The sequence below is a fragment of the Ochotona princeps genome, chromosome 10, assembly GCF_030435755.1.
Source record: "Ochotona princeps isolate mOchPri1 chromosome 10, mOchPri1.hap1, whole genome shotgun sequence".
In the NCBI taxonomy this organism is placed as follows: domain Eukaryota; kingdom Metazoa; phylum Chordata; class Mammalia; order Lagomorpha; family Ochotonidae; genus Ochotona; species Ochotona princeps.
In genome coordinates, this window is record NC_080841.1 from 55,997,678 (window position 1) to 56,017,804 (window position 20,127).

General features: G+C 39.8%; 1 protein-coding gene across 4 annotated transcripts in view; it reads left to right on the top strand.

The window, feature by feature from the left end:
• The window catches only part of USP6NL (USP6 N-terminal like), a 190,691-nt gene that overhangs the window by 129,083 nt on the left and 41,481 nt on the right, over positions 1–20,127 (top strand). For all 4 annotated transcript variants that reach the window (XM_058669479.1, XM_004588517.2, XM_058669478.1 and 1 more), the window contains 3 exons: positions 8,992–9,099; positions 16,565–16,674; positions 20,075–20,123. In XM_058669479.1, the coding sequence (XP_058525462.1) occupies positions 8,992–9,099; positions 16,565–16,674; positions 20,075–20,123 (267 nt within the window). The remainder of the gene's footprint in view (positions 1–8,991; positions 9,100–16,564; positions 16,675–20,074; positions 20,124–20,127) is intronic.

Genomic DNA, 20,127 nt, shown 5'->3' on the forward strand with positions numbered 1-20,127 from the left:
CTTATACCTTTCCCCTCTGTAATTCTTTTCTCCCTTTTTGTATGGATGTAAATCATTGTGTATCAGCATTTGCCAATAAAAATTCCAGAGCATGTCAGTTCCTTGAATTCCAATGGGTTAAACATGAAGGCAATGTAGCCTGATGGTTAAGAGATACTGGATCCAGACTTTCCTGGGTTCAAACTGCAGCTCTACACTTACTGGCTGTATGAACTTGAGGAAAGCATTTCACCTTCTGCTTTAGGCTGCTCATCTGCAAAATGGGAATGCAATGTCTACCTCATAGTGTTGTGAGGATTAAGTAATTGCTTTAGTGAAATACATAGAAAGTGCCTGAAACTTAATTATGCAGTCAGTAAGTATTGCTTATTATTGAATGAGAAAAGGGCTCTGGTTAAATAAAGATTGGAAAGTAAGAGCTAAATCAAATTAAGCAAGATTTCTTTCAAACTATAGGAAGATCTTATTCTTTAATAGTTTGCTGTTAATAGCATAAGGGGTTGATTAAAAAAAATATTGATTCATTTTTATTGCAAAGTCAGATATACAGAGAAGAGGAAAGACAGAGAGGAAGATCTTCCATCCATTGATTCACTACCCAAGCGGACACAATGGCTGGAACTGCGCCAATCCAAAGCCAGGAGCCTGGAGCCTCTTTTGAGTCTCCCACACGGATGCAGGGTCCCAAGGCCTTGGCCTGTCCTCTCCTCAGCTGCTTTCCCAGGTCACAAGCAGGGAGCTGGATGGGAAGTGGAGCTGCCAGGATTAGAACCAGTGCCCATATGGGATCCTGGCATATTCAAGGCGAGGACTTTAGCTGCAAGGCTGCCGTGCTGGGTCCAAGGAGTTAATTTTTAAAGGGGACCTTAAATTATGTGAAGCTTACTTTTCTATGGATATATTTTGTCTAGGTGTATCTTGCAGGGCAAATGTCATTGTTCATTTTGAGCATACTAAGTATTTTCATCAAAAGTTCAGTTGGGATTGTTGATTTTGAAGCTGTTTAAGCATTAAGTTTAGAACTCATGATTTTTTAAGAGGAATTAGTTCAAAGGAGAATATTAGTTGCAACACCTTGCTGTTGTTTCATATTATGCTGCCTCTCATATTGGCTTAAAATTGACTGTTATTTTGTGTTATGTCTTTGTGGAAAGATAATTCAAGTGGCAATTGCAGAGTTAAGTACCTTGCACCTTTATTCTCACATTCAGTCTAATGAAATATATGTAGAATTACATGGCTCTTTGCTCTTCCTTCTCTACATGTAGGTGTGTGTATATAATATAAATGTGAAAGTGTTAAGCCTTTGTTAAATGGTTTTTCTGGGTCATTATTATGGGTCATTATGAGAACTCTGGCTAATGCAGTTCCCATTAAAAGAGATTTTAAGAGAGTGATTTTTTTTGATGTGTAATTTTAAAACACTTTCCCATAGCTATAATGCTGAAATCATTGGATGATACAAATGCTCCAACAAGTTGTGAAACAATGCAGCTTCTAAAGGAATAACTGTTTTTGGTTCATATCTTATTTTAAGTTGCATTGAAATAAAAAGTGGAATGGATTTTTTTTCTCTTTTATGGGAAAGTGTTTTCTCTCTGTGGATTTCTACTTACATAATAGTAATATATTCTTAAAATATCTTGAAATAAAAATATACCTTTGATCGAGAATATTTGGGTTTTTAGAGCCCAAATATTTGTATTTAAGAAAAAAAGTTGGTTAATGTTGCATTGTCTGTGTGTTCTCAAAGTGACTGCTTCCCTGTATACCAATAGTATTGTTTTTAAAATTTAGTTATCTCTATTAATGAAGACCATTGTGATCTTACTGATTATTATTTTGTCTAAGCTGTACCATAACAAAAAAGCTTACTACAGAGACCCCTTCCTCATTACCACCACTTTTTCTGGTTAAGCAGCTGAATGGGCTTCTGAGTCCTATTACCCAACTTTTTTTTAAAACTGATTGATTATAAGTAAATTTCTCAAGGTCACACAGCCTGTAGCAATAAGGCAGGGTATTCTGTGTCCAGACTGTAGAATTCATTTAATTATACCATCTTTTATGTTTACTTTCCCTTTTAGTATCTGTCCTGGAAGTTTGGAAGGAGATAGGATTTAGTTTTGAAAGACAATAGAACCTTGTTCTTGGTAGTCTTCTGTCCAGCAGGCCCTGAGCCCACCAAAACACTGGAGACAAACTGGTGGTGAAGGATGTCGGCTTCTTTGAGAGAAGTCACAAGCTTACATAGGAGAAGGGGGCAAGCAGAAGGGTAGTCCCAGCAGTACTTCCAGCCAACAACAACATTGTAATTGGCTGGCAGATGTCTATCTCTTTGGATCCTCCAGTGAAGTTAAAGGTCAGGAAGCACAGGAAGCCTTGTCTCAGGGCAAACTCATTACCTGCTGAAAAGCAGGATGAATGTAACATTTGACTTCCCAGAGTTGTTTCCAAAGAAAGTCCCAGAACAGCTCATTGAAGAAGCACAGAGGAAAGACTGGGCTGCAACCGCTGTCTCTTGTCTCATTCCCAGTGGATGTTGGAGCCTCAGCTAGCCAAGGGCACAGTGTGCCATATGCCTATGACCTCCCACATGGGCTATCCAGGCAGAGATCCAGGGGTAATCTCCCACACCTTGTGAATGCTTAAAAGTTTTTGATATCCAGATTTAGAAGGATGGTTCTGTTTGGAGGTGGAGACAGATAAGCCAAAGGAGCAGAGATAAGTTATGCAAATGGAGAATCAGTAAAGAGCATAAGGGCTCAACATGTCAACTTTGGTGTCATGGTATAGTCTGGGAGTTTTATGATACCACAGAATTGTGCCCCTGCTGTACTGAAAGAGTTACTAGCAGTTAAAATTACGTAGATTGGCACTTATCAATATTTTGAGGTCACTGAGGTATTGAAAATTTTAATTATTTGATGGATTTTCTTTTAGTTGATATATTTTTCTTTTAAAAACTTTTTTATTTATTTGAAAGGCAGAATTGTAGACAGAGAGAGAGAGAAAGATACCATCTGCTGTTTCACTTTGCAGATGATGGCAATGGAAAATGCTACACAATAATAAAATATTCACATATGGGCTGAGGATACTAGCTCTTACTTTCTACTGATAAATTCTACTTCAACAAGGCTATAACTTATGTGAGGCAGTGGGGGTTTATAGAAAGATCCTAATTTAGGAGTAAGAGGATGAAACTCTGGCTAGACAAGTCTGTAGCTTGGTTTGCTTCCATTGAAAATAAAAAATACTTGCTGTGCCTTCGTAAGAGCCAAGGAAAATTCTGGTTTTTCAATTGAAAGGTTATCAACAAATGTAAACTGTAAATGTAAACTTCCAAACAGTAAGCAAGTTCCACTATAGCTGTTGTGCTCTGATGTAATTCTTACCTTGTTTTGCAGAATTTCTGTACCTTCAGTGATAGTTGGAAGTTCACAAAGAAAGCTATGTAACTGAAACAGTCAGTCCATATAAGCATTTGAAAACCAACAAGCATAATTTTAAAATCTTATTTTAGGGTGATATAATTTAATCTTTTTCCTGTTTGTGATTTTGTGGATATGTTGTATTTCTTTTTTTTAAGATTTATTTATTTTCTTACAAAGTCAGATATACAGAGAGGAGGAGAGACAGAGAGGAAGATCTTCCGTCCCATGATTCACTCCCCAAGTAAGCCGCCACGGCCGGTGCTGCGCCAATCCGAAGCCAGGAACCTGGAACCTCCTCCAGGTCTCCCATGCGGGTGCTTTGGGCCATCTTCTACTGCTTTCCCAGGCCACAAGCAGGGAGCTGGATGGGAAGTGGAGCTGCCGGGATTAGAACCGGCGCCCATATGGGATCCCAGGCGCGTTTAAGGCCACCACACCGGGCCTGATATGTTGTATTTCATTACCTTCTACGACTTGGATTCAGAGATAATCCTTTGTATATTCCTTTTAAGTTTTAGTTAACAGTTTATTTTCATTATTTTAGTGCTTTTTTAAATCTTAGACTTTCTTAAAATTTTTCTGTTTGCTACTTCATGTTTTTAAAAAAAGTTTTTAATTTTTAAAAACATTAAGTTTGTTTAGAAAGGTGAGGGGATCACAGATAAACATGAGACATGTTCAGGTGTGGAGTGGTTTGTGAAAGGAAAGTTGGGATAGAAGGACATGTCCCCACCCCACACCTCACATTTGCGGGAAAAGGGAGTCGTGCCTCTGTGCTGCCAGTTCCTACAGGATCCTAGAAAGGGGAATGCTTAGTGACACCACTCCACGTTGCAGGAAAGGGAAAGTAGGTTCTGGAGGAAGAGTCACTTGATTGATAGGTAAGTGGGACCCACAAAGAGCAGGGGAAGTGTGACCTCCACCTCACAAGCACAAGCTAGCTAACTACCTGTCCCATTTCATCCCACTCCTCCCAAGGTATCTTCTGACTTAATCTAAAGATTGCTTAGATCATCTTCTGTAGGTACCTCTTACCCATCCCAGGTTGAGAGCTCTCCTTCCATCTCATCTGGTGGATCCCTCTCTCAAGCCAGGACCGATGGCCATGTGCTCTGCATCTTCATCATCACTCTGAGATGTTGGCTTCTTTGCACAGGAGTCAGCAACGCAGGTGGTCTAATAACACAACCAGTGCATGGAGGCCAGACCACACATCCATGGATTCTAGTCCCTGAGATCAGAGATCCTGACATCTCTGAGGCCATCATGAAATGGATGGAAATGCTGTTTGCCAATACAAAAAGCCATTGGTAGGCCTGCCTCCGCAGCAGATGCTGTAGCCAGGCCAAGGGATTCCCAGCACACTGGCTATTTAGGTCTCTGGCCTGCTCCCCCCCTCCCCCCGCAAACCCCAGCTCTTGTACATGCCTGTTTATGCAGCTGCATGATCCAGGGAGGGCCGCTGCCTTGACCTCCAGGTCCCCCACATGGCTGGCTCCAGAGAAGCCCTGACTGCAGCTCCACCCACATCCAAAGCCCTTGTGATTCCCATCCCTGAGCAAGGATCCCAGCAAACAGGTGACTGCCTGTAGCCTGCCCGCCCACCCACCACCCTGAGGACCCACCGGTAAAGTATAGGCAACTATGTTGGCACACTCCTATAGTTCAACAAGGTTAGCATAACTCAGACTCAGAATGCCAACCAGCTATTGGCTGCTTCTCTCCTAGCAGTGTAACCCTTCCCCAAATAGCTGTCTACAGCTGGGGCACTCCGTGTGTTTTAAGTAAGCCCAAGCGGGCAAAGCAGTTTTGCTGTGAACATAGAAAGATCTATCTTTTTTATAAACTTGAAGATCAGTGATCTTGCATATGATTTGGGGCAGATTATTTAATAAACTCTTTGTGATCCACTTTTTTTTATATATGTAAAATAGAATCGTTGGTATAATTGAGATGAATGATTTTTAAATGGCTTAAAATAGCTACCTGCCCATAGTAAATTCTCAGGGAAAGTTGAAATAATTGTTATTGTGGATGACAAAAGTAACTTTATCAGTATTTCTCAGTCTACAATTTGTGCTTAATTTTTAATTCTAGTTCTGGAGTAGCACAAGGACCAATAACTTTTTATTTGTACTTGAAACTTCTCTGTTTGTTTATTGTGATAATTTGATTTTTTTCTAAATCAGATTAACTTTAGGATAAGTGATGGATATTTATTTATGCACAATTATTGAGTGAAGAATTAAAGTAGTAAAATAATGTATGTCTTTTAAATGATAAGCAGTACATGTCAACATGTTTATGTTACTTTTGAAAAATGCCAATCTAGTGGAGATTTGGATCCAATGAAGTCAATCTATTTGCCCATTATCAAATTTGCTTTATTAAATTTTCACTTTGGGGCCCAGCAGCGTGGCCTAGTGGCTAAAGTCCTTGCCTTGAAAGCCCCGGGATCCCATATGGGCGCCGGTTCTAATCCCGGCAGCTCCACTTCCCATCCAGCTCCCTGCTTGTGGCCTGGGAAAGCAGTTGAGGACGGCCCAATGCTTTGGGACCCTGCACCCGCGTGGGAGACCCGGAAGAGGTTTCTGGTTCCCGGCTTTGGATCGGCGCGCACCGGCCCGTTGTGGCTCACTTGGGGAGTGAATCAATGGATGGAAGATCTTCCTCTCTGTCTCTCCTCCTCTCTGTATATCTGGCTGTAATAAAATGAATAAATCTTTAAAAAAAAAATTTTTTTTTTACTTTTTGTGTTTGTAGTGATTTCGCGACTTTCAGATGTTTAGATTAGTTGCTTACAGTACATAGCATCTTTTCTCTTAGAAATATAAGAAATAATGTAAAGTTACTGTTGGTGTATTTCTTTTACAATTAGGATTTTGATGTAGACATAGGTCGCACACTTCCTTTGGGAAAATAAATCTTAAATGCACTCATTCTTAAACACTCAGTTTGCAGTTAATGGGCAAAAATGTTGAATACATGGGAGCTATTGCAACTCTAGCTCCCAAGTCAGCACACAGTGCTCCTGTGTACATTCTTCTAGTTAGAATTTTCTGGGTTAAAGCTTTCATGAGGCTAGTCACTGTCTGCTGGAATTACAAATTTGAAGTATAGAGTGTCCGGACTGAAAGAAGAAGGTGGAGCATTAGTCATTGTATCATTGAATCGGCTTCACAACACACATAGTGAAAGTTGCTGTATATTAGCACTTCCTTTCATCTGAGGGATCAGAGCTTTCCTAAAACTGCATGGTGATTTTTTTTTACTAAAGCTTCAGTTAAAAGAAAAAAAAATCTGAATAATGCAACAGTGTTTGGTGAAACTTTGTTGGTTATCATAGCTCCTCAGTATTTCACTTATAAATGCTGAAAGGTAGAGAAATATTTAAGAATCTTAAGATTCTTAGAGCAATAGCAGTGAACTTTGAAGGACCCAACAAGTTGATAGTATTAATGATTTATGCCTAATTTTTTTCAAAAGTGATGTCTTATTTTTTTTTTAGATTTATTTATTTTTATTGGAAAGGCGGATATACAGAGAGATTGAGAGACAGAGAGGAAGATTTTCCGTTTGATGGTTCACTCCCCAAGCGGCTGCAGCAGCTGAAACTGAGACAATCAAAAGCCAGGAGCCAGGAGCTCTTCCGGGTCTCCCACAGGGGTGTAGGGTCCCAAGGCTTTGGGCCGTCCTCGACTGCTTTCCCAGGCCACAAGCAGGGAGCTGGATGGGAAGCGTGGCCACTGGGATTAGAACCAGTGACCATATGGGATCCCAGTGTGTGCAAGACGAGGACTTTAAACACTATGCTATTGTGCCAGGCCCATCACGTCTTTTCTTAATAGAAATTGATTGGTATTTTTGTCTGATTTGATAGGATTGATGTCATCTGAGAAAAGGACAAAGATTTTCCTGAGGAAATGCTAAGATGTGCAAAAGGAAGAAAGAGATTGGAGGAAGGGAGGGGTGGATGGAGGGAGAAGTGAAGAAGGAAAAGAGACAAGCGGAGATTGCCAATGATGAACTGACATGTGAAGGTGATGAACATGAGCCTGATCTGCTCTAGAGATACATATGAGCAGGAAAATGGGGTTCTCAAGACTATCAGTGTGGGCACCAAGGACTACATCCCAACTGCCAAGGAGACCACGGGGGACTGGAATGCCTTCGGAGGCCAAGAACTCTGAGGTCATCCAGCCCCGTTTGGTTCTACCACATGGGATGGAAGACTCTTCCTTGCAGGATCCAAGGTCATCGGAACAGTAAGCTTCCTTCAGGACTAGGGAGGGGAGCTTTCTCTGGTCTTCACTTAATTCCAACTTTGGATCCCCACCCCATCTTGCAATGACCATCAGGGTCGCTCCGGAGCCCCCCACCCCAAAACACACACACACACACACACACACACACACACACACACACACACAAATTGGCATAGACAGACAGAGAACAACAAGGAAAGCTTGGAACCAGACAGGAAATGGTCAGCGTGGACTCACACATGCCTTACTAGGTAGGACACAAAGATTAGTTACTCCTCACTGAGGTGTTGAAGATTTCTCTGCACACCCCTCCTAAAACTCTTCTGCACTGCAACTGTTGACATATGCCTTGTTAGAGTTATAAGCCAGTTTAGACTATCCCAAAATCTGCCAAGTTCAGCAAAATTAAGCTTCAACACTACAAACTGCCGAATGCTAAAATGAAAATAGTCACGAGACAGCTGAATAGTACCCTATAGCCATTTAAAGGTATATAGCAGACGGTTCTGTGTATAAATTAAAATTGAAATGTCAATGAAGTAGTCACAGGATGTGGTTAAGATCTTACATTTTGAACATAGTTGTTACTCAATACCATGTCAATTAATTCCATAATGTTGTAAATTGATGTTGATGTTATGTTGTGGCTTTTAATTGATCGGTATGATATTCTGCCAGCTCTGCTTTCAGACTAGAGTAGGTCTCCCCAAGAAACCATTGAATTTATCTGGACAATAAGATGCTGGACTCTATGCTTGCAATGAAAGAATCTTGAATTAATTTGAACTGTAATACTGCAACAAGGTGGAGGAATCCACTATGGGGGGAGGGCACGGGAAGGGTTTGGGGGAATCCCAGAGCTTATGAGACAGTGTCACATAATGCAATGTAATCAATAAAAAAAAAAAAAAAAGAAAGAAAATGTGGTTCTGATGGCGCTCCATATCCTCTATTGGGGACACCTCTGGCCAAGGCAGCTTTTTGGAACATCTTTCTGGTATTTTGGAGTAAAGAGAGAAAATATGTATCAGGTAGATTGTGCCAATATGGAATGTGTAAATTAAATGTTTAGCACTTACAAAGAAGTACTAGGGATTGCCCTGGGCTGCATACTAATGTGTTGGGTATTCTTGATGTCTTCCTTTTGACTGTCCCTTCTGTGTCTAGCTCCATGTTTGCATCTGATAAAGAGATTTTACAGCATTTCAATGAACATATATTCATTCACTTAATTGAAAGGATGAGTCTAAGTTTTGTTCAGTTTGTAACCCCCTGTTTTCTTTATTAAGTTTCACAGGAGAATTTACAAAGGAATCCCACTCCAGCTCAGAGGTGAAGTCTGGGCTCTTCTTCTTGAGATCCCTAAGATGAAAGAAGAAACGAAGGACCTTTACAGTGTGAGTAAATAAAGCCAGCTGTTACTGCCAAGTTAAAAAGTGAAATCTGCTTCTTTCAGCTTTCAAGGTAGAGTAGGCTGTTCTTATCCTAACTTAAAAATTCCTGCTTCTGCAGTGGGAGTATTTAATGTGTTTGTTAGCCTTTTAATGATATGAAAGTTATTCAGACATGTTTATGTTTCAATTATTGCATTTAATACTAAAACATTTGAAAGATACTTTGTTTTTGTCGTGGCATAAAAAATAAATTTGGGCAAACATCTAAAATAATTTATACTAACACTTTTATCTTGTATAATGGAGGCCTATTGGTTTTATGAATGACAATCTGTTTGTCAAACAAATGTCTTAAAAATTTTTGATGTCTGTATGATTTAATTCATAAATATGCTTTTCCTATCTGTAAATGATTAGATAAAGCACTTAAAATGATTGATCAACGTTGAACCATGTTTGTGAGGGAAAATTTGCTAACATTTTAAGTGTTTGCAAGGACAGACAGATATATGTAGAGGGAGAGGGAGAGAAAGAGAGAGAGAAGAGAGAACTGCTGTCTGCTGACTCACATATCCCCAGTAGCTGAGGTTGGGCCTGAGCAAACCTGGAAGCTGGGAACCCAGTCCAGGCATCACCCCATGTGAGTGACAGGAACTCAGTCACTTGGACCAACACTGCTGGCTCCCAGGATCTGCATTAGCCGGAAGCTGAGCTAGGTGATAGCACCTGTGTTAAAACCAAGCACTCTGGGGCCCGGTGGCGTGGCCTAGCGGCTAAAGTCCTCATCTTGAAAGCCCCGGGATCCCATATGGGCGCCGGTTCTAATCCCGGCAGCTCCACTTCCCATCCAGCTCCCTGCTTGTGGCCTGGGAAAGCAGTCGAGGACGGCCCAGTGCTTTGGGACCCTGCACCCGCGTGGGAGACCTGGAAGAGGTTCCTGGTTCCCAGCTTTGGATCGGCGCCTACCGGCCAGTTGCGACTCACTTGGAGAGTGAATCATCGGATGGAAGATCTTCCCCTCTGTCTCTCCTCTTCTCTGTATATCTGACTTTGTAATAAAAAATAAAATTCTTAAAAAAAAACAAAAAACCAAGCACTCTGGTATGGAATGTGGGTATTTTAAGCACTAACTCAACTACCTTCCCTTTTCCAAACCTAAACTTTATGTTAACGTTTGAATGGAGTAAGTTTATTATCTAAGAATCTTTGACCCATAAAAACTGAATTATGTTCCTTAAATTATAAGACACGAAAATGAAATAAATTATCAAAAAGGAAGATTATTTATAGTTTAAATTCAGGCTGAAGTTGGGAGTTGAAAACTCAATCAGTTGGGCTTGAAATTCCATTTATAAAAGGCATGTTAGTGTTTCTTTAAGAAACAAAACTTAAAAAAAATATATTTATTTGTCCAAAATTCAAAAAGTGAGTCTTCCATCCACTGGCTCACTCCGCAGCACTGGACCAGGCCAGAACCAAGAGCCAAAAGCTCCATCTGGATCTCTTGTGTGGTGGCAGGGGCCCAAACACCCGGACCATTCTTGACTGCCCTCCCAGGTCACCAGTAGGGAACCAGATTGGGAAATGATTTATACTTATGGAAGATAGTATGGTAATTCAATGTGTGCATAATAGTCAAATTGATGTAATCAGCATTTTCATTTCCTTAAATGTCACTTTGAGTGGATTAGGAACCTTCAAACTCTTTTCTTTTAATTCTTTATAAGACATATAATAAATAATTGTAAAGGCCAGTTACCCTGTTTTGCTGTAGCACTGTTGAGCTTTTTCCTGCAGACTGTGGCTGCATTTTGGTTCTTGTTTTCTAGCCTCCCTTAATCCTCCTTTCCCCTGTGCTTTCTAGCATCTATTTCTATGAAATTAGCATTTTTTAGCTTCTATAGATGAGCAAGAACATGCAGTATTTGTCTTTTTATGGCTGTCTAATTTTACTTGGTTTTGGCGTTGTTTGGCTATTTTTTAATATTCATATATGTATATTATATATTCACATGTATAATATATCTATATTTAGATAGGATTTCATCAGTGTGAAAGTTAAGCTGCCTTCCTTAGCTCACAGCTGCACCACTGCATTTTTGTCACATGATATTTTTCTCTCTGTGTCTCTTACGTTTCCTGATGAGAGAATGCTAGTCATTGGTTTTAGGGTCACCTAATCCAATTTGACTTGACCTTAAATTGATCACATTTGCAGAAAATTTTCAATGGGTCAGACTGACAGGTTCTAGATTCACAGGAATCTTGGGAAAATAGTATTCAATCCAGTATAGCTCAGTAACATGGTAATTTTCAGTTATAGTTAAAGATTTTTTTCTCACATGCAATAGAGTTATCCAATGACCAGTTAATATGAGAGAACCTTCAAATAAAAACCTGTAACAAAAACAAGTGGCCCATACTTTGAAGCACATAATTTTGAGCACATCACAAATGTTTTTACTGTGTGATTTTCTCCCAACATTATTGTTTAACCACGTCTTTCTTTTCAGACCATTCTTTCTTATTGTCCTTGTGCAGAAGTGATATACTCTGCTGCCCACACATCCTCTACCAACTGGGACTTCAAGTTGGAGTAAAACCACCTGTCATGTTTCTCAGAGTCTGGTATATTAGAAGCACTCAGTCTTTGAAGTTCCCTGCCGGAGTCCAGCTCCAGCCAAGAGTTCGGAGCTCGAGAAGGGTGCGTGAGATAGGCGTAGAAAGAAGAAGAGAGAAAGAAAGGAGAGACGGACCACTAGGATTCCTTGATGATTGTGGACATTGCAAGAAAGCTGTCCGCTTTATTTATACAGAAGCAGTACAAAGTTTTCTTTTAGGGCCATTTTGACATAGCTTCAGGGGGGCACAGTTTACAACTTCTTGAGAAATGATTGAGGAAGGGTCCCACATTCCTTGCTTATCTTGGTTTGCCAGTCTTCATCCGCTCTCCTCAGGTCTGGGCTTTAACCTTGGCGCCACCTGTGACAACCAGGCCCCTACCTTGAATTATGTATGGGTTAGTAAGTCCGGGGTCTTGGTGTATGGGGATTACGGGCCATTGGCACTAAAGGCCATTAGGTTAGCAAGCTCACACAGTTTGTTATCTGAACAAGTAAAGCAAGAGTTATAACGGCGGAAAGAATTGTAATTAGCAATGAGCCAAGTTTACTCCATATAAGTTTCAATTCTACAATGGACAAGTGAGTGTTTCCAAAGATAATTCTACAAATTGTTTCACCTTAAGACAGGGCATTATCCATTCCAACGTTGCAGCCAAGAATTTCTCAGTAGGCAACACATCTTATTCAGTAATACACTCTTACTACAATTCTTATTCTACAACTTATCCATCACTTAATGGGAGAAATACATCAAAAGAGAAAAAACAAAGATCTAAGACAAAAGGTTCCGAACATTAAGTTCCTCTACAACTGCAGGTTCTACAACCTCATAAGTGATTAAACAATAATCAAAAGTATATCTTTGTGATGTTAGTGAAATCAGCCTGTATTTCCTCTAGTTAGAAATTATGAAAGCAGCTAAAGCAACTACAGTTTCTATGTTCTAAAGAGTTGCAAGGACAGGCTAACCCTTAAGGTCACAGTAACTATATTTTTTGCCTTAGCAGGATAGCCTTTAGGGTCCCAGTAACACGATAGCCGTTAGGGTCACAGTAACAAAATAACTTTTAGGGTCCCAGTAACAAGATAGCTTTTAGGGTCCCAGTAACTATATTTTTTGTCATGGCAGTTTTAACCCATACTCCCATCATTTCCATTAGTTTGTAAAATTCTTATCAAGCCATTTCCCAGAAAGCATGCTAAATGTCCAGGCCAGATTTTATGGCAGTGGGTAGGTACACAATAAGGTGTCTGGAAACAGCATGGGCTTGATTGTACTCCTGTGTGCAGTTAAAGGCTCACTCACCAAGACATTATCAGTAACATTAACTCTCAAGCTGATATTATTTGCCAAAGCCATCTCACAGGGGCAAACAATGCCTCAATAGATTACAGGATTCTTAGTGCGGTGCTTGAGTGTCCATGCAAAAGGGTGGTGAGACTGCATCAAGGTGGTCAGAGAGAAATCCGCTGGGCCCTGCCAAACAGCTGGAAGCTCCCTGGGCCCTGCCATGCAGGGAGCTGTTCTCTTCACACCTTTGTGTCATTCACACCTACTGCATGGACCCTGGCAGTTCCCCTGATGATCTGTTTATCCTTTCATGAAATCAAGCTCTGAATGTGGTGCTGTGGCACATGCAGAGAGGAACAGACACAATGTTAAGAGACTTCTCTTTTCAGGAAACATGATTCTGTAGGAGATTTAGTACTGGTTACTATGGATAAATACTCTAAAATTAATAAAAAAAATAAAACACTTGGCTGTGTTGGAAAGAGGGAAGAAATCACTTTTGTGGTTCATGATGACTTCATGGAATAGGTGGTACCTGAGCGGGGGCTTTGTTTCCAGAGGAAGGAGAAGAGGAATGTGTTTTCAAGGCACATTGTGAAGACCTCTCCTGATCCCTCTGCTTTGATCTGGAGGGGATTAGTTTTCATCTGGAGCTTCATGTTATTGTGTTTTAAAGATGGAGTACATGCTGTATTTGCCTTGAGGAGAGCTCAGTGTTTGTGAGAGTGAGTGAAGAGGGGGCATTATGTAAGTGCTCTGTATGAACTGCCCCATTGAATTCTTATCATAATGCCAACATGCAGGTGTTACTGTTATTTTCATTTTACAGATGAGAAAGTTGAGCTTAGGGAAGTTTGGGAGGTTAAGTGACCTTTTATCCCATGGTTAGCGACAGAATTTGAAATCTAGGCTATTCTAGTCACTAATCCACTAGGTTTTTTTTAGTTTTAATTGTGTCTCATTTTTATCATTTTTGTCTCTCATGTAGTTGGTAGCATAGCTACCCAATGGAGAGGATCCGTCCATAGAAAATAACCATCTACAGACTTTGCTTGGCTCAGGAATCTTGTATGCCAAATCTGGTGATTCTGCTAATTTTCTAGGACCTTTCCACTGTACTTCTGGGTGAAGCAAAGGATTTGGACTAGGGGAACACAGACTTTGCTGAAAGTGAGGTGGAGTAGCTGTCACAAAAGTGGAAGAGTGGAATGTCCTGAATTGTGGACATTCCAGCCTTTTCCCTCAGTACTGCTCCCAGAACATTTCAGCTAGGTGCTTTTCTTTTTGACAGGAGGCTGGAAGAGTCTTCTCTGGGGAACATGATCAGTGTAAGGAAATAAATCCAAAGATACTGACTACAAGGGACCCAATGTCCAGGATGGATGGATCACTCCACGGTTAAGACTACAGTATTGAAGGCTCACCCAGGCACTTAGCTTTTAAGCATCTGATTTTTAAGTAAAAATTAATAGCAAAAAAAATTAATAGCGAAGTATTACTGTATATTGAGGGAAAAAGGGCTAATGTGAAAGACAAATGAAATAAATAGGAAAAAACAACTTATAAGTGACAGACCATAGAACAAGGAGAACTGTTAATAATATATTCACAGAAAAAAATAGATGCTGCAGCCATGAAATAAGTACAGGATGCTGTTAAAAGGAACATTAGAGAACATCAGGAGCTTATGGGTATTTAAAGAATGATAGATAGCAATGGGAAATGAAAGGTAAATGAAAAACTTAATTGAAAAATATTGAGAGAATTTTTTCAGAACATAAATTATAAAAGCAAAAATCAGAAAATTATATAAGAATAATAGGTAACAGGAGATCTCACACTGTAAAGATCAGGATTCTAGAAAGGTAAAATAGGGGGAGAGGAGGATGAGGAAACCCATAAAAGAATGATTAGTTTCTCAGACCTGAGAGATGTGAATGTTGGGTTAAGATTGGAAGAATCCATCAAATGCCCAACTTTGTGGATAACGTTCCACAATAGGAACTGCTGGAGAATGTGTTCCTCCAGAGCAAGGGAATAAACAAACAAAAAAAGGATATGGGATTTAGACAGCAGGGGGCTTCACAATAGAACAGCAAAGAGAAGACCCCACAGATGGTGGAGGGGGATCTCACAACCCAATAGGTACACCAGGCCTGAAGGTCAGGCTGCCCAGATGCAAGTAGTTCACACCGCTCTGGAAGAGAGGTCAGGAAGGAAATTAAACTAGCAGAGATCCTGTTCTGTTGGGACACCAGAGGAGATTTATACCAGTTACAGTGATTTGGGATTAAATATGGTGGGGGGAAAACAAAAAAGGCAGTGATTAGCTCCAAAGAAAATTAAAAAGTCACACTGGAATAGATGAAAAATCATAGTAGTTTGCATGGATTGACCATGAAGAGCTTTCATATAATAGTGAAAACTTTGGGAAGTTCTTTTTTTTTTATTTATTATTTTTAATTCATTAATTACATTGTATTATGTGACACAGTTACATAGGTACTTGGGTTCTCCCCACCCCTCCCCAAACCCTCCCACCATGGTGAATTCCTCCACCTTGTTGCATAACCACAGCTCAAGTTCAGTTGAAATCCCCCCATTGCAAGCGTATACCAAACATAGAGTCCAGCATCTTATTGTCCAGTCAAGTTCAATGGCTTCTTAGGTATACCCTTTCTGGTCTGAAGACAGAGCCAGCAGAGTATCATCCCGATCAATTAAAAGCTCCAACATACCATCAGCAAAAATTTACATCATTATGGAATTAATTGACATAGTAATGAGTAACCAATATGTTAAAAGTAAATGCGAGTTCCTAGCCACCTTCTGTGACCACCTCACCTATACTTCAATTTTAGTTTATACACAACATATAACATTCATAACATAACATGTTATACATAACATCATATCATCTTAAATTAAGGCAAACATGTGGTATTTAACCTTTTGGGATTGGCTCATTTCCCTTAGCATTATGGTTTCCAGTTTGGCCCATTTGGCCACAAAGAACTGCATTTTGTTTTTTTTAATAGCTGAGTAGTATTCCATGGAGTAGATGAACCATAGCTTTCTTATCCAATCCTCTGTTGATGGGCATTTTGGTTGCTTCCATGTTTTTGCAATTACTGATTGTGCTGCTATGAACATAGGAGTGCATGTTGGTTTCTCATAAAACAATTGTTCTGGATATATTCCTAGGAGTGCTATTGCTGGATCATACGGTATGTTGATTTTGAGTTGTTTGAAAGTTCTTTATCCTAAATTAAAATCTTATATTGACAGGATGCTGGGGAAAGAGGGTAGGGAAGAGTGAAAGAATCGGAGTAGCATGGATGGAGCCCTAAAGAGGAGAGGAGGTTTTCTTTGTCTGCCTTTTTGTATTTGATTTTTTTAAAACCATGGGCATGGTTTCCAAGACCAAAAAACAAAACCAAACAAAACCAAACAAAAACACATTTAATTGAAAATTATTTTACTATTTGTCATAAAGTTTTTAACAAGTGATTTCTATAAAAATGTGCTTTTTTCCCCTGTTTTTCTTCTTCAGAAATTAAAACACAGAGCTCGGGGTTGTTCACCTGATATCAGACAAATAGACCTTGATGTCAACCGCACGTTTAGGGACCATATTATGTTTAGAGACAGATATGGTGTTAAGTAAGTAAAGTTTAATATTATGAAATGTAAATGGCATTTATAATTAATCTTCATCAATTTCTTTTTTAGACTAAAATGTATTTAGAGGTTCTTATGGAGACTTTAGCTTTGATTCAAATCCTTAGAAGTTTAAACTTTTACAGATCAATTAATACATGAAACTTAGAATCTAAGTTGACTTATGTTGTTTAACCTTTGATATAGCAAGTGCTATATAATTGATAAAGAATCATTTTACAATCTTAAAATTGTTAGAAATGTAGATATTTTCATTAGATTAAAAAAATGAGCAACTATGTGAATGATAAATATTTATCTGTAAAATTGTCCCTATTCATAAATAAAACAAAAAGGAGGGAGAAATGAGTGGAATGAAATGAAAATGGATCAAATATATATAACAGAGCAATAATTGTACTACACACTGAAATATACTTGCCGTGACAGTGTATGAATGAAAGGTGTAGTTTTGCTGAACTTTGTGTCTGGCAGGGGCCTACTGGTGAAACAGAAACCACTAGGAAGGATTGCACATATGGCTTGTCTCCTTGTACGGGTTGACTAGGAAAAAGCAGAATCCGTAGATCAGCCCATCAGGAAGACTACAGCTGTTTTCTTTCTTTGTAGAAGATTGATGTATTTATTTGACACACAGAGTTGCAGAAAAGAAGAGATTGAGGCAGAGATAGAGGTCTTCCATACACTAGCTAACTCTTCAAATGCTGCAGTGGTTGTGACTGAACCAAGTTGGAGCCAGGAGTCAGGAGCTTTTTTCAGCTTTCCCAAGTGGGTACAGGGTCCCAAGCTCTTGAGCAATCCTCTGTTGCTTTCTCAAGCCATTACCAGGGAGCTACATTGGAAATATAGCAGCGCGAACTCAAACTGGAATGCATATGGAATACCACCACTTCTGGTAGCAACTTAACTTGCTACACCACAGTGTCATTCCAGGCTATAACTCTTGAGCACAAAGCTCAAACTGCTGTCTGTAGGCAGATTTTTCTGAAAACAAAAATTGTTTTTGTTTTTTTATTTAAGGCAGAGGAAGATAGGCAGACAGAATTACCATTTTTAGGTTTGTCTCCCAATTGCCTGCAATGACGGGCTGAAGCTGAGAGTTGGAAACATAATCTAGATCTCTGTGTGTGGCAGGAATCCAACTACCTGAGCCATTATCACTATTTCCAGGGTCAGTATTGACAGGAAGCCAGAAGAAGAGTGAGAATTGGGAACTGAACCCAGATATTTCAATGAGGAATGTGATATCCTTACTGTTAGGTTGGGTACTCTCAGAGACAGGAATTCTTCAAAGAAGCCTGAAATTGCCTTTGTGGTTTTTTAGTTGAATCAATCCCACATATATTATTTGGATTGTCGCAAGTTAAAATCAGCTGTTTATGGAGGTTGGTGACTTGGCATAGTGAACTAAACTTCTGCCTTCAATGCTGGCATCCTTTATGGGTGCTGGTTTGAGTCCCTGCTGCCCCACTTCTGATCCAGCTTCTGCCCAAGGCAGGGAAAGCAGTGAAGGATGGCTCAAGTGTTTGGATCCCTGCACCAACCAGGGAAATGTGGAGGAAGCTCCTGGCTCCCTGACTTTGGACCAGTCCAACTCCTGCTGTTACGGCCATTTGGGGAATGCATCAGTGGATTGAGGATCTCTGTCTCTTTCTTTTTGTAATCCTGCCTTTTAATGAAAATAAATTTTTTAAAAATCAGTGCTTTGTGGATTTTAACCAGTTTGCAAAATACTTTGACAGTAACACTTAGATCAGTGTTTGAATAATGAATAAGTAGTAACCTAGACAAGCTGGCACACAGGGCCAACCATTACAGTCCACCCTTGTCAACTTTGTACTTACATAGCTGTCCTTCAACTATTCCTGATTTCTGGAGTCATACTTCTGCCACAAGTGAAATACTGTTACATGGAACAAAATGTATTAATCCATTTGTCACAAGAAGATCCCAAGTCCTTGGATTATATTTATACTTCTGCTTTGTTAAACTTAAATACCCTGATATACTGTTAACTGTTACTAATGTACTTTGTTATAATAAAGGAAAGAGAAGGAAGAAAAAATTAACATGTATGTTTAAGCAAATATATTTATACCAAAATAAGAAGTACATGTAAGAATTAGTCATTTCTGTGGCTGGTCATTGGTTACAATTGTCTTCTTCCACTGCCAATTCCATTTTTTCTTTGCCCTTAGCAAGTATTTCAGCTGGCTGCAGTTCCTTATCTTATGAACCATTAGTCCTGCCTGAATTGAGTTGTAATTTTCCCTTGACTTGAATCTTAGTGCTTGATAAGAGATGCCCAAATGTTCTCCTATAATTGAGACATAATCTTCCTCTGTCTACTGTGTTGCAGCAACCATTTTCTCCTTGGCAGTCAGGGTCTATCTCCTAGCCAGTCCAGTTGGCTTCCTTCATTGCCTGCTGATGCACAGGTTTGAGGAGCCCAGAGTACTGGTTTGGCAGTTTCAGTTTCCAGTTCAGTAGAGTCATTGTTAGGCCTCCTGGTTGGTGGAAGTATTCTTCCTTTTGGACTAAAGATCTGAGATTGTAGTGTTGAAAGCAAGAACTTTGCTAGTGAATCATTACGGTTGATGGTGTACTTAGCTGCTCCCATTCCCACCCATTCAGTCCTTGGGTCCCTTCCCTCTGTAGGAGGCTGATTTAGAGTTAATCCACTTTACTGGGGAGCATTGCCCCAGGCCTACAGGTCGTGGCCAATTAGCTGAGCCTATACCTCCATCTTTTTTTTTTTTTAAAGATTAATCAATTTTTGTTGTTGTTGGAAAGTCAGATATACAGAGAGGAAGATCTTCTGTTTGCTGGTTCACTCCCCAAGTAGCCACAATGGCCAGAGCTGAGCTGATCCGAAACCAGGAGCCTCTTCTGGGTCTCCCACACGGGTGCAGGATCCCAAGGCTTTGGCCATCCTCTACTGCTTTCCCAGGCTACAAGCAGGGAGCTGGATGGGAAATGGAGACACTGGGATTAGAACCGGTGCCATTTGGAATCCTGGCACGTGCAAGACGAAGACTTTAGCCAGGCCCTACTTAAGTCTTTAAAAGACCACTCCAGCAGTGTGTTTAGGCAGCAGCTTCTGTTGGATTGGTTTAAAAGAAAGCTGAATGAAAGTGCGCAGCAAATTTAAGAAATTTTGAAGTTCTTTGTGATTTCAGTGTAAATTCTGTCAGAATGAACATGATCTAGTCTCACATTTAGATTGTATCCAGTATTGTTATGATTGGAGCTGGGAATAATTGCCATGTGACATCAGTAATTCTACCTGAATTAGTTGTTTTCAGTTAACCTGTTTATTTTTGTAAGTGTATCATTTTACATGAATGTGGAACAGTGTTTAATGTAAATTTTCTTTCTCTAGGCAACAATCTCTATTTCATGTCCTTGCTGCATACTCTATTTATAATACGGTAA